This window comes from Apodemus sylvaticus, chromosome 18 (assembly GCF_947179515.1).
Source record: "Apodemus sylvaticus chromosome 18, mApoSyl1.1, whole genome shotgun sequence".
Classification (NCBI taxonomy): Eukaryota; Metazoa; Chordata; class Mammalia; order Rodentia; family Muridae; genus Apodemus; species Apodemus sylvaticus.
In genome coordinates this window covers 64,014,112-64,030,113 of record NC_067489.1, presented here as the reverse complement: position 1 = coordinate 64,030,113, position 16,002 = coordinate 64,014,112, and the positions used below count along the sequence as shown (strand labels likewise).

General features: G+C 38.2%; 1 protein-coding gene across 1 annotated transcript in view; it reads right to left on the bottom strand.

Annotated features, from left to right (window-relative positions):
* The window catches only part of Marchf1 (membrane associated ring-CH-type finger 1), an 83,636-nt gene extending 68,764 nt beyond the window's left edge, over positions 1 to 14,872 (bottom strand). Inside the window, exons 1-2 of the mRNA XM_052162132.1 lie at positions 14,533 to 14,872; positions 13,488 to 14,249 (exon numbers count right to left, since the gene is read on the bottom strand). Of these exons, the coding sequence (XP_052018092.1) occupies positions 13,488 to 14,249; positions 14,533 to 14,744 (974 nt within the window). The 5' untranslated portion in view covers positions 14,745 to 14,872. The remainder of the gene's footprint in view (positions 1 to 13,487; positions 14,250 to 14,532) is intronic.
* Between the last annotated feature and the right edge of the window lie 1,130 nt (positions 14,873 to 16,002).

Here is a 16,002-nt window from a genome sequence, read left to right as displayed (position 1 = left end):
ATAAAGCTTTTTATCATTATCAATTGGCTCTAAAATTATTGTATTGACATCTTATAAATTGTGATATTATTTATACATAAATCTGATTGGTTAGCTAAGCCTAAGAGTCTTGATTCTACCAGGTAATTAGGTGTTGAGGTGGCAAATTGTGGGGTGTGTGGGGCGTTGCATGGAAGGGAGAAGTATTCGGGATCCTCGCCAGAGAGATAGCCCAGTGGGAGCAGGAGAGCTGGTGGGTCATTTTTTAATATTTCCGGCAACAATGGCATCCATCTGGATGAATAATGCTCCTTCCAGAAGCTATAGGTTATTAATTGAAAATGGCAGTTTCAGGGATGGGCTACTTCTCTATGAAGTGTAGGTCAGAGATAGATACCTGCGGTCCCTAAAGCAGTGGAGGCTACTGCCTCCCTTGGTTACCCACCAGAACTAGATGGTGAGATCCTTTTGCTTTTGATATCACATGAATTGTTGTGGGATAAAAGAAATCAAGTTATCACTATGCTGAAAGAGTCCTCCATGCTAGTTAGTTTTCAAGGGGCTTGAAGATGCTATGTAGGCCCCTGAAGGAGAACTGTATTGTCATGGCAGTCTAACTCAGCTTTGTACCCTGCATGCCACACTACTGATCTGCCAGGCAAGATGTACTCACTTGTGCAATAATGGCATGGCCCTCAAGGGTAACCAATTGCTTTCTGATTGGACTGAAGTTCTATTTTATCTAAAGGGATTCACTTTTCATATTGTAAACTTTCTCACAAGCTTGAACCTGAGTAGGCCACAGGTCTTAGTGGGGGAGTTTGTCTATGGTTTACTTTACTAAATGGACATACTGTAGCAATAAAATATTAATGTTTATTAATATAATAATGCTGCCAGATTTGGTCATAAAAGCTTCTTTTTCAAGTTGATGGCATTATCACAAAGACACATAACTGATTAAATATTGAGAAGTGGTGCTGAATGTTCAGCTTTGAAATGGACACACACACACACACATCATTAAGAGTCAGAGAACATTGCAGAAGAAGGGATAGAAAGAATGTAAAGAGCTGAAGAGTTGTAGAATGTTATCTTCTGAACATTATATGGTCATTATGCTCAGGAGTTCATAGCAGTTATGATTATCTGTTCAAGACCAGCTCATGATTGTGCCTGCCAACATTCACCATGAAAGAGGGCATGCTCATGAGAGCTAACTCCTCCTGAGGATCTGTAGGCAGTTAATGACTGCCAAGGGAAAGAGAAACATTTTCAGTGGTGGTGAAAACATTGGTGAGCTCTCATTCTCTTGTAAAAAGACTTTATCCATGCCTCTGTAAACAATCCTATTTAAATTCATTGGGCCATAAAAAGTGAATTGACTGAGTAGTAGAAAGAAAGGGGCTTAGCAAGAGTGGGAAAGGGGACAAAAGAGTTACATGCAAACTCACTACTGTAGAGACTTCCTGATAAATATGATATGACACATATGTATATATATTATTTTATGTATGTACATTACACGCATGCACACAGACACATACGAAAAGAATTTCAATGGAGTGACCCATAAGAGGCAACAATATCTCAATTAAACACCATATAACTGCAAATAAAAGCCCTAATACTGGGAATGGGTTAACTTTTTTTGAGTTGTTGGCCAGTGTGACTCCAGAGACTCCAAAACATTACATACTACCATGCGTTTAATTTCCCTGCAGAACTTGACAGTAGGGCATTATCACCAACATAGTCAGTCCCTTCGTTTGGCTCCATGTTTCGCTGTCTCTCACAGACTCATCTAGTTTTCTCTCCTTACTCTAAATCATCCAAGCTACACTCATCTCATTGCAGTATGGATGTGTAGTTTCCTGGCTGCTTTATCTGTACTCTCTACTACACTCAGTGATTCTCAGACTTCAGAGTACACCACACATGCACACATACACACACACACACACACACAGATACAGAGAGACAGAAACAGAGAGACGAGAGAGGAGAGAGAGAGACACACACAGAGAGAGACACAGAGACAGAGAGATGAGAGGAGAGAGAGACAGAGACAGAAAGAGAGATGAGAGAGAGAGACAGAGAGACAGAGAGACGAGAGAGAGGAGAGAGGAGAGAGAGAGAGAGAGAGAGAGAGAGAGAGAGAGAGAGAGAGAGAGAGAGGAGAGAGAGAGATGGAACTAGTTAAAACCCAGGCAGCTGGATTCAGTAATCTCGGGTTGGGACCCATTGATTAGCTTATTTAACAAATTTCCAGATGCACAGATGTAGTGACTATCTTTTGATTTATGACCTCATCTTTCCCTTAAAGCTTCATTTAAAAGTGAGTTTCATTAATCTATGCCAACTCCATGGAAAATTTGAAGTTTAAGAGCTAGAAGTAACTATGTTTTCTATTCTTACAATAAAGTTACTCACATTGTAACTGCTATCTGAAATTTTAGATGGTTCCAGGAAAGGGGAGGAAATAATTTTCTCTAACAGGCTCCATTATTAGGAGTTTGGATTACATTAAAAAGCCTCATAAAAGTTTTTTCTCATAATTGTTTGAAGCTCTCTCCTCATCTCTCTCTTCTTTTCCTACCCCATTTACTCGCTCCCCCTCCCATTTCCCATGCATATATGTGCATATGTATTCAGAATATATATATGTATATAAAATATAAAATGAAAATAAAATATGTAAATACAAAATAAAATTATAGAGATATATAATTATATAGATATATAATTATATATACATATATATTTATATAATTATATATATAATATATACATATATATTCAGGGTAAATTTTATTTTATAATCATCCAGGATATTCTTATAAATGCTTTCATACTGACATCTCCAAAAGGATCCAGAAAATGAAGTTTTTTCTTTAAAGATCCTGAGTGAGCCTTGCAGGCATCTGAGGCTGAGGATTTGTTTGTGAAAAGCTGTTTCAGGTCTTCTCTAAGTCAAGCCCATAGATTGTGAGGCTGACATCTTAAACTTACTCTTGCCCTAGGATTTCTAAGGTTACAAAATTTCCCACTGTTATTCAAATCTACTTCTGTATGGTTATGGAAGGAAACAATGGTTTGCCATTTCTGTATGATTTTGGAAGGAAACATTTTGTTTGCTCCCTTTTAAGAAGCCCAGCTGAAACAGCTGGCCTATAGAATGCATGCAATTTCCAAATTTGTAGAACCAGCAATTAATCAATGTAGGATGCTCTGATTATATGAAATAATTTAATGGTCAAGATATAATTAGCATCATCAATGACATTGCTGTTCCTCTCCTGTGAACATTATCTCTAAAATTGTGAAGAGTCATAAAACAACAACAACAACCACCACCACTACCACAACAACAACAAAACCCAAGCTAAGAACAAATTATACCTCTGGTCCAAGGGATGGCCCCTTACCCATACAGTGCTAATTGGAATTAATGGCTTTTCACAGAGGGCAGGGGGTGAAGTTGGAGGGGAATGTATTGGGGAGTCAGTGGGTGTGGACTGTGGATATGATCATATTTCATTGTATATATGTATGAAATTCTCAAAGAATAAAAAGTTACATAAAAGAAGAAAGCATATCTTTAAATATATATGGCTATAAATGGCATTTTAATAATTCTTTTGATTTATTTTTATATGCCTTATGTATTTCATTGAAAATAACAAGTGTTTTGATAAATGCTGAAAGAATGTGATAAATAACACCAAACACTTATAGCATTAAAATGTAGCATTGCACGTGTGTTTTTGTCCTCTCGGTGGATAAATCTTTACTCTGTGAGGTAAAGAAGCAGTGTATGCATTTGGGTTTTCACCCCGGGGCTGCAATGACTCCCATCACTCATTCCAAGGGAGAGAACAGTGCTAAGGCACCTGGAGTGCAGGATGTGCGCTCATCGGCTGTGCACAGCTTGTTTCCGCACACAATGACTTAAGCAAAGAGAAGGCTGCTTCACCCTTCCTAAGTTGAACCATCCCAGGTAGGGAGAGTTGAGAAGGAGACTCCTGACTCTCATGAATACCTTCCATGTATTGTGCCTCTGGAAGGTCATCAGTACTATTTACACAGGTAGTTTCTACCGCCTCAGCTGCTGTTTTATTTTGTTTCTTTGTTTGCAGCAGGCTATCATGTAGTTCTCAAACACTGCAGGCAGCTGAAGTTAGCCTTGAAATGTTTGATCCTCCTGCTTCCACGCCTCAAGTGCTAGGATATTAAGCGTGAACCACTGCACTTCTTTTAGTTGCTATTAAGATGAACTGGATAAAGGGTGCTCTTAACTTCCCAAAGACTCAGTAAAACAAAAGCCAAGACATAAGGAAGAAAGCAGATCCTTTGAGTTTTCTTTAACACTAACTATCTCTTAGAAATGAATGTTTCCTATTGCATCACATAGGATAACCTTCTGTAATCCGACACTACAGATGGAATAACATATGTCTTACCCATTGTGATTTGGCTGAGAATGTCCTGCATAGACTCACGTGTTTCAGTTATTAGTTCCTAGTTAGTGGAACTGTTTGGGAAGGATTAGAGGTGTGGGCTTGTTAGAGAATGTACATTACTAGGGTGAGCTTTGAGGTTTCAAGGCCCATGTTATTCCCATTCCCCTTCTCTTTATCATAAAGAGAAGGTTGTGTCATAAGATGTGAGTTCCCTGCACCTGCTCCAATACCTTTCCTGCCTGCCTGCTGCCTGCTGCTTGCCTGCTCTTGTCATGATGGACATGGTCTCCCCCACTGAAACTATGAGCCCTAAGTAAACTATGTCTTCTGTAAAATGCCTTAGTCATGGTGTCTGTCACACCAGTACAAGGTAACTAAGACAACCATGCAAAGAACTTTGACAATAATAGACAGTTGGTTTCATTTGTACTAAGAAAGGCACAAAGTCCCACCACTAACTGAATACAAATCCAGAAACAACAGGTGAAAAATACAAAGAGCCAGATTTCAAGAACCTTCTCAGAACTAGAGACTAAGAAAGACGAAGAGTACCAGAGAAAATAGCACATTCAAGGAAGTGAAGATGGCAACGCATGCTGATGTTCCTAGGATCGTCAATGAGCACCTAGGTGGTGAGGGAATCATGAACAAATCTTCCTAATGATTGATAATTGTTTAAACAGTATGGCGAAAATAATTTTATAGAGCCAGTGAGATGGCTCAGCCAATAAAAGACACTTACTGTCAAGCCCAACAACCTGAATTGAACACCAGAACACACATAGTGGAAGGAAAGAAAGAACTCATACAAATTGGCCTATGACTACCACATGTGCACCATGGCGCACGTGTAACACACACACACACACACACACACACAAAATGAAAAGCTTATATTTTATCTACTTGACTCTCTAGTACAAAACTACTCACCAAAGTGTTACTTTAGTTTAGAAATCTTACCTGCATCACATTTGTCCTAGCTTTTATATCTCTACCTAATCTAATTCGGCATATGCAAAAGTGTGGAAAATATCAAAAGTTGTATGATGTCATTCCTTTAGGCTCATGCTCGGCTGCCTTCCTTGGCTCTGCCTCTACTTGAATGAGCTTGTGTTGAGGCAAATTATATTTCATACATACAGTAGTAGTCATGCTTATGGTCCGGAGTCCTTACATGATTTCAAGAATATTGTCTATCTTCCCTTATTTACTCTTACTACTCTTAAGAGAATACATAAGCTGTCCATCTGAATTTGAAGTTCAGAGATATTCAGTCAAATGAATACCGTTGTAGTATTAGTATGTCCCAATGAACGCTCCTTTATTTCTTGTCTTAAATTCAAATTTTATTGAATGTTTGACTCTATAACCAATGTCCTTAGTTTGGGAAAGGTCTTATAAAGTGACCAAACAAAACTTCCAAGTTCTATAGATCTATATGTACCATACCCATGATGTTGTCTTCTACTTGGAGAGCAAAGAAGATATGCCTATTTTATCTACCATCCATTTTAGTCACATGTTTTAATTTTTAAATTGTATATCTATTATTTGCGTATGTGGGTGGGGATTTGGCTCTCTCTACCATGTGGGTCCCAGGGACTGAACTCATAAAGTCAGGCTTGATTTCAAGTGCTTTTATCCACTGAGTCATCTCATCAACAGTGCTTTACAAATTCTTTGTAATATCTGTTTAAATAACTAATGAATGGTTATGAAGATCAATTTAAAATATACTTCTTGTAGGCTCTCAGGCTCAATGTCCAGAAGTTAGATTAATATTTTTTTTTTTTTTAAGAAGCGTGGTCTTGTTGCTCTAAAAGATTCCTTTGCTACTATTTGGCCATGTATTCCAGACAGGGTCTCACCATGGAGGCCTGGCTGCTCTGGAACTTATAATGTAGGTTAGTCTGGCCTTGACCTCACGGAGATCAGTCTGTTTGCGTCTTCTTGACAAGCATATGGATTAAAGGTCTGAGCTCCTAGGCCTGGCTCTCGACCATCTTAATAAAAATGAGAACATGCAGAATATAGATAAAAGTTACAATGGAGTATCTTCTGACTCCAGCCAAGTCAAGTAAGCCAAGACATCTTTAGGAATTATCACAGGCCTTCAGCTTTCCCCTTTAGCTTGGCCTTTTAAAGAAATAAGGGAAGGGGTTCAGTACTCTTGACTTGCTTTGCACGGTGCATTCAGTTCTCATCATGCCCCTGGTTTATGCAAGCCTGTCCTCCTAGGTCTCAGTGATTGTGGAAGCCATTTCAACAGTTCTTCTTGAGCAATGTAACAATTGTTGTAGTAGAGGGCATCACGTGGATGCTAGATACAGTCCTATCTTCAAAGAACACAGGGAGAACAGTGAATAAATACACATGAAATTAGGTTGATCAAGTATAGGTATGCCATATTCACCATAGGAATTGAAGAAAGCAAAGTTTGTTGTGGGCCACGCTCTCTTGGAAAGGCTTCAGTGAGTGGGAAAAATGAGGTGACAATTGCAGCATGTCTAAGTCTGAGCATTTGAAGAAGACAATAAAGAAAAGAAAAAAACACACTTAATGGTGGTGAAATCGTGCATTATCCTATTCTAGTTTGTTTTTTTCACTTTTATCATAAGTTTTCTCCACTTCTGCTACTAACACTGCTCTTTTTTCCTGTTGAAATATCATTTTGTTGATCAATAATATCCCAGAGAGTGTTGTTAGCTCCATTTTAAATATAGCTTTTCTACTCAAAGGCTTTATTCCCTATATATCTATTGTTACTGACGTTACGATACATGAGACCTAGGCCAGGCAGATTGTATTCCTTACATGAGATTTATTTTCAAGGAGTTGGGAACATATCCTGTCTCTTTTAGAACACTGTTAATGACCTGATGTCATTATCTCTGTCTACCCAAACTCTCCCCTTTTCAATGTACATGTTATATGTCTCTAGAAAAAAATGTCATCCTACAGGCAAGAAAACAGTCACATTGTTTGAGCGGTTGAAGTCCCTGAAGCTATCTGGATACCTGGATTTAGTATTTCTTTAGTTAACACACTATTTTCTTCCTTTTGATTTTTGAGACAGGGCTTTTATATGTATCTCAGGATGTCATTGAACTCATGATCATCCTGCCTCAGCTTCTTAAATGTTACAAACATCTGTGATGAGGCCCCGCTTAAGGCTTCCTTTTCTGCTTCCACTTATTATAAATCAATATGTATCACTTGTGGGCAGGAGCAACATGTAGCTTTCTAATGTGAATAGGTCCCTAGGTTTGGTCCCTAGAACTGAAAAAGATAAATAAAAAGAATCTTAATGGAACTGTAGACTTGAGAAATATGGCCTGGAACAGAAGCAATGTCCAGAAAATAAAATGATGTGACTTGCTGTAGGATGAATACATTGAACATAGATGAAACAAGAGTCAGAAGCAGGATTCAGGAAGCTTGTGGGCTCTCAGAAGGAATTGGGGTTGACTGGGTTGAGGAAGTGTCTTTGAAATGGAAGCAGCAGCCTAACCAGGATGATTGGGTTTCTGGTAATGATTCAACTATATAAGTCTATGATTGTGAAAAAGAAAGAAACTGAGTTATGCTTTGGGTCAGATTTCAAAGAAATGTACCACAAATGTCTAACAGCTTTCCAAACTTATCTTTTGCTTCCCTGTCTTCCACTTTCTTCCCATCTAAACCATGAAGAGGCCTATGACATAAAATAATGGTTCTTGAGACATGATATTTTGTCTAAACCATCAATATCATCTGGGACTACCCCATAAATAAAAATTCATGGTCTCAACACCAGAGTTCAGAAGACTCTAGAAATAACCAGTGGTCCATGTTTTAAGAAACTTTCTAGTAGACTCATGTTAAGGTCTTAGAACCACAAGACTCAAGAATCCTTTATAATTTTGTAATGGGCAAGCTTACCCAGAACTGGATTCTATGACTTCACCTAATCAACAACAGTGGCTTAAAAGGATATTTTCCTTAAATTTATTTAAAAAATTGTGTTGAGAAGTTTATTGTATCTCCAAGGTATAGATGCTTTGCAAATGGTAGGGAAAAAAGATTGCAGTTAATCACAAAATAGCTGCATTTTAGCAGTGAAAACTATGCTGTGTGTATTCTCCTACATGTGCATTCTAAATTTAGAAATACATGTGTATATGTATATGAGTAAGGCAGGGGAGGGGTTATTTGGTATGAAGAAGGAAACCAATGAAAGGGATAAGAGGTTAAGGACAATGAGAAAGAGTAGTATGTATGGAGGGAACTAAATATGAACAAAGTACAGATATCTCTAAAAATGAATTAAAATAAAATATGTCACGGGACTATGAAAGATCTCTTAGTTAGGAGTTGAGTATAATATCCTGGGAGAAATGACTTTTAAACTGAGAAATAGTGACTAGCAATCAGTCTGCTGAGGGTCAGAGGAGGAAGGTCTTAATCTAGGCTATATAAAGAAAAGCCCTAGATGTTTTTAGGGAATTAGGAGCAGATCAGTACAGGTAGGTCATAGTTAATGGTGCATACCAAAGATGCAGAGGCAGGTCTCACACTGAGACCATGTGAGGACTTAGAAATCATATTAGAGATTGTGTACTTCCTACTGAGATTAATGTAAAAACCACTGAAAACTTCAACAATAGGCCAACATGTTCTGATCTTTTACTTTTAGATTTAATTTTTCTGTAAGGCAACTTTTCAGTAGTACTCACAATAGGCATAACCACATGATGATTTAATTTCCAAATTATAATTAGCTAATAGCAATACTTGTTCAGAATAAGGCTGAGACTAGTATGGGAAAGAGGATATGGTGTCCACATGGGGGCCAAATGCCAGGAACAGAAAAGGAGGAAGGGCTCAGGGGTTGCTTCTTCTTCGTGGTTGTGACTAAAGCAAGATCTGTCTTTGCATGTCTGAAGCAACAGAACTACAAGTTCACAGGCATCTACTGCTTCTCTCACCATTTTCTTCCTCCCTGTGCAGGGGAACATGGTGTCTGTGATCCATCTGGAAGCATCTCTCCTACAGTGTCACTTGTAGAGATTTAATTTTTGATTCTAGGCATCTGACATTCCTCTCAGAATGATTCCCAAATCTTTCTATCCTCTTGGGCCTTGAGGAGATTTTCCATGTTTTCCAACCATTAATTTCTCTTGTTAGTATATCGTATCAACCTATGTGAATTATAGATATGTAGTTGTTTGATTTTATAGAGTATAGTTTACCAATTACTGAAAAATTATAATCAGCTCCAACTGTTCTGTTTCAACAACATGCCTATTATCATGTATGTATATACTTTGAGAGTTTTATACATGAAAACTTCATCTAGATTACCCCATCTATCCTCCCAACTCCTCTGGTGACACGCTATCTCAAATTTGTGATCTCTTCTTTAATTATATATATTACACAAAGACAGGCACGCATATGTGAACAAACTATTGAGTCCATTTAGTGATGCTATTTTGTGTATGTGTCCAGGGCTGACTGACTAATGGACAACCAACGCTGGAATACCTTTGGAATCACAAACGGCTTGCTTATAATGGAACTCATCACACCTTTCTCAAGTCAACTGGCCTCTACTGTCTTTTACATTTATAAATACCAGTATCTCAGGTTCCTTTGTCTTATGCTCACACTGGACGTAACAAATAAGGTGATTCCTATTTACTTAATGGACTACCACCATGTCATTCTTTCCCACATTCACCAACCTTTATCACTGTATCTTACTTAATTCACAGCAGAGTAATTCTGCCTGAACACCAATTCCTGTTAACAGAACAGAACAGGGATATAGTGACTTCTATGTGCCTCTTCTAGTCTATTTTAATTTAGCCATAGCCTTTCTGCATTTATTTTTGCATTGGAATATTTTTATTCTTTTTTATTTATTCGATATATTTTTTATTTACATTTCAAATGATTTCCCCTTTTCTAGAATATTTTTATTCTTTAAAAGAATATCATGAAGATTCCCCATGGGGTATGAGAAAGCCCATGATGAATCATTTCTGACTGAAGATAGGCTAAAAGAACTTAAGAAGTTTTTGGAGGCCATTGGAAAGCAGAGATTTTTAGAACAGAGCTAAACAACTTGCATTGATTCCGTATTTTGTTCAAAATGCTTTGCAATTTGTCCTAGCCTGTATAATTCTTCAAATCTACCCATAGAAATTCAAAGAAACATCAGTGCACAATGTTGGTTCCTCAACTCTGTCTCACCTAATGGTATTTGTACCAACTTGAATGTCTGAAATTATATTCATGCATCTCTATCTAAAGTTCACTTTGCCTGGATTTAGTTGCAGCTCATCTAAAAGGATTTCTGCATCATCTTAGATCATCACAATATTTTTTCTTCAAAATCCTGAAGCATTGCTCTATTTACAATTAACCTTTGTTCTCTTTAACTTCTACTTTTCAGGTGTACATTCAGTGTCTCCCACTTAGACAACAGACTAGCTAAAGGAAATGTCAAGTCTCTTGCCATTTTTGGTCCTCAGCTATTATTCTATGCAGTTCATAGCAGTTGCATAATTGGTTATGCACACAGCAGAAAACAACATCTATAGGTCCGTTGGTCTTACAGGCATGTATAGAAGTCTAAGTTAAGTGAATCTCTTATCATTGGAAGTGTCCCCCTAAAGAAATACTTATAAAGGAGGAGAACCTGTCACTCTGGCTCTAGATGTAAATATTTCATTCCCCGATTACACTTGCCAGTAAATTTGCATCTATGAGTGTTATTTATTAAATAATATTAGAGGTAGATTTGGGAAATGTCATCAGGAGATTTAAGCTGGACCTTAGATAAGAAATAATTTAAGCTTTCAGCAAAGACACATAGTCATCATATTCAAAAATTATATGAAGCATACATTGCTATATAAATCATATAATTCCACTTTTCTTGCACTGTGTGTGTGGGTGGTGTGTGTGTGTGTTATATGTGCATCACACATGTATGTGTGAATGTGTATATATACATTCATGTGTGGAACCAAAGATCAATACCTAGTTTCTCTCCCAGTTGCCCTCCAGTTGATTATTATTATTAAAAATAATTATTGCATCTTCTGGCATTTATTTATTTATTTATTTATTTATTTATGTGTGCGTGTGTGTGTGTGTGTGTGTGTGTGTGTGTGCACGTGCACGTGTAGGTATGTGCTTTCCATTGTGTGTGTTTGTGGGAATCAGAAGACAATGTAGGAGAATTGGTTCTGTCATTCCATAATGCCCATCATGTGCATCTTATTGAACTCATGTTTGTAGATTTGGTGACAAGAACCCTTGTACATAAAACCATTTTTGCTGGCCTTTTACTTCCTGTTATGAGACAGGATCTCTAAGTGTACTGAGAGCTTACTGCTTTAGCTAGAATGGCTGACCAGGGCTCCCTGGTACCCTGTATAAAGTCCTTCCTAAGGGTCCTCCTCAATGCTGAGACTCTAAGTGCATGCTCTTCCACCTGGGCTTTTAAGTGTGTTGTGGCTCTGAATTCAGATCCTCATTCTTTCACCATGGCAACTCTGCCCACTGAGCCATTTCCCTAGCCTCTCCCTTTACTTCTAAACCTTGAAAATCTCCTAGGACGTTTTCAGGCCTTGACAATTCTGGTCCATCCCACTTCTTCTTTGGAATCTCTACCATCCACTCCCCTCACTCACCACTCGTGGCTTTCGGTTCCTTGGACGGTCACACTCCTGCCTGTTCCTCTCTCCCCTTGGCTGCCTGTGAGAAGCTTTCTCTGCAGGATCAGCTTCCTACTTCTTTCTTCCGTCAACTCCTTTTTTTACTTTGAGTTGCCCTCTGATTTCTAGAGTAATTTGAGCCCCTGTGTTATGTACCTCCAAATCCTCCATTGTGGTGGTAAATATGTACTAACTGTGAAATAATTTTCGTGTCTGTGATTTGCACCCAACTCTAAGTGCTACCACATCAGAAACTATCAAACTAGCATACACTGTATATGTTCAATGCACAGAATACAGCCCAGTGCATACTATGCCTCAATGCTGGAACAAATAAACATTTTATGAGTAATTGTCTGATACAACTTCGAGAGAACAAATTGCCCTGCTATTCACATAGACCTTATTTTTTTTCTTGTCCTGGCCTGAGTAAATATGGACTACATCCTCTAGTTCATATCTTTTACATGCATGCAAACAGTAGCTTTTATAAAGTAATTTCAGCTTTTATAAAATCAAAACAAAACAAACAGTATGCAATGGAAATATTTACTCGGTCCCAGAATTCAATTGAAATGACTTAGTACTATATGAGTTTTTAAAATTTGTCTTACTCATATCTACAATGATAGAAAGCACCCATTAACATTAAGTTATCTTTTAAAAAATTCATTTGCTTTGAAATTAAACAGAACAAACAAACAAACAAACAAACAGAATAAAATGGTCTTGTTGCTAAGAAATGTACACGAGGTTAGGAATTACTAGTATGTGATTAGTGGTAAAGTGAATGAGGTTACCCTTCCCTAGAGTATCTGGTAGCCTGCCAACAAGCCCAGGACCTGTGTCCCTGTCCTTTGGATCTTGAGATACCTTGCTGAGTCAGACAACTGAAGAACACCCTGGAGCCAACAGCATAGAAGATTTTTCTGATGCAAAAAGCTGACCTTTAAGGACCTCTAGCTTGACTATCTTTTCAGGCTGCAGAAATTTGGCTATATTTGTACTGTACTGAACATCTCCACACAGTTTCACTTCTACTGCTTCTGCCATCATGTTTTAGATAAAATATGTACAAAATTCATTTGCTTTGCCCATGTCTATTCCAGGATAAGTCCTATAATAAAATGAAGAGAATAAACCCAATTCCATGTTTTTGTACCTATGGATTTTTCTCATAGTCTTCTGTTTTTAATGTTTTTAATGTTTAACCTTACACCTAATCTATAACAGAACAAATGAACGTTAAAGGGAAGTTCACAAACACACACTGAGCTCCCACGCAGAAGACCTGTGTTTGGGTGGCATCAAGTCTTTCTCTACAGCTACTGACCTGCATACTTCGAAATTATCAGAGCCATCATCATAGGCATCAGGAGGCTTCTGGGTAGAGGTATTCTGCTGGAGCCCTGTGTCATCCACACACGTGCCCCCTTCTGCAGCTGCCAGGATTTCAGTATTGAAATCAGTTTCTGAAAATCTCTTTTTGATAGTTTCTTTTTGCCTAAGTGTGTGCAAGAGCTGAGGATCTTGGCGGCAGTATTTGCCTTTACTCCCCGAGTGGCTCCCTGGGGTTGTCTTCTCCACCAAGGACCCCCTTGGCAGTGGATGGCTGCATTCTTGGTACCTTATGACATTTCCTCTACAGATGTTTAAAGAGTGACTCCCACAGTCTGTCAGCTCCTGGTATTTTTCACCTTTGGATCCCAGATCCACAAGTTCAATTCTGTCAGGAGTAGAAGACCTAGCCACACTTCCACATGGCTTACTAGTATTTCTCCTCCGCCGAGACAGTCTGAATTTAACCTGGGCTTGTCTTTTTGCCTGAACCCAGTGACTCTCATCCGTGGAAGATGTATCTGAAGACTCCATATCAAGTTCTTTCCACCTGGGACTTGAGATCTGGAGGCGAAAGTCATTTCTTTTCTCCTTTGCTTGCTCTGCTGCATGTTCATATCTCTGAGAGACCCTTCTCCTTCTCCTAGGATTTTGTCTTACTGGTTTCTTACCAGACTCTTTTCTAGCATGGCTCAGCACCACAACAGGGGTACAGTGCTCAAATGCGTCTTCTGACATGTCATGCAAGATGGAAGATCTACACAAGGCAACAGGCAAAGGATGGGAAGTGGGAATGGAAAGGAAAGTCATGGGAAAACAAAGAGAGAAAGAGAGAATGATGAACATGAAAGTATGACCAGAAATTGGTAAAGATAAACTGAAGGAAAACTAAAGTGTGTGTGTGTGTGTGTGTGTGTGTGCATTTACATCCATAGACAGCATATAGCAGAAGCAGGAGACATAGATTCTAAGGTCATGAAACAAAAGTACAAAATACTGGTCTAAGAAATATTGAATAGAACAATTTGCCCAGGACTTACCTGCAGATGTCCTGAGTAGATGGACAGACAGACAACCTTGACTGGCTCCTGGGAGCTGTCCCTGTCGTTGGGCTGCTTGCCTGGAGAAACAAGTTAGATAATTTGGCATCTTGATTAAGGTAATACATGGTTGATATCTTGCTTTTTTTCCACATATTTAAAAAATTACAACAAATGTGGCTGCTGGTCATGTTGCTCATAGTGAGGCTCATTGAATCTGGGAAGTCAGAGGGCTTGTTTTGCAAAAGTAAAACTCATTTAGGGAACTTGAAACAGCTGATGTGCTGTACTGCCCTGTTGTTGCTTCACTTGTGAGAGAGGAAGATGATTCCACAAGTTTCTATTCTATTTACTTTGAGCAGTGGAGTGGAGTAGCTCAATTTGCTTGAGAAACAAATGAGTATTTAAAGGGCCCAATGAAGTAAAGGGCTGCAAAGCCAAACAGTGAGAAGGTCATGATAGGCTGGTAAATGTGACTAACCAAATAGTCATCGGGCTGCTAGATAATACCTTGAGTTAGCAACAAGGCCCCATGAGACGATATATTTGAAAACAGTTTGTAATACATCAAAGCCTGCAGCTACAACTGTTGTGAATTCATTATTGGAGTAAACAACACCAACCTTTCCAAACGTTGTTAACCCTTCTCACATTTTGTCCCTCCCTAGGACATACTAAATTTGAAGCTAAGAGCTTGACATAAGATGGGTGGATAATGCAAAGTTAAGTATAGTTCATTAAATTCTTTCTTTTGACATTCAATATTTTCAGTCTCCACTTGACTTCTTCACGCTGTTGTGTTTAGTGCAGTCAATGATGACAAAGTGGAAGCCATATTAAATTAATAATTCACTATTGGACTTACCCTGTGGCTTTACCTAATCTTTACAATGGCTTTAAACATGGAAAAAATGACAGTTGGAGTTGTTTGGAACCATTTTTGCAAATTCAATTAACACACCAAGTATATGTGGTAAACACTATATTTTTAAGTACAGTTGAGGAAACATAGAAATTGAAGTAGCTTTTTGTTAAGATGTAGAAGTGAACATTTGGACTAAGAATCTGTCTTTGTCTTCTGTGTTCTAATCACCAGAGATGAAGTCTCTTTCCTTTTGAACAAGAGAAACCAAGGGAATTACAGGTCTATAATCTAGCCTGGTTGACTGATTCAACAAAACACATAATTTTCTCACTGAGAAAATAACAGTAAGAGAAGAAGGATTACAAATTTCCAAATATTTCACAACTGGTGTCCAAAATTGGGTAATTGTCCAACACTTATGATTGTGGGGTTCAGAAAAAGAGAAACTAATTTAAAACCAAAAGACAAGAAAAAAATTGTGAGTCTTTATCACTGGAACTATAAAATACATTTGTGTATAATGTCAACCAGTTTTTGGTACCAGCCGTAGAAGCATCACATAGGAGGGGATAGTTTGGCTAACATTAAAAGGCAAATGGGAGTCA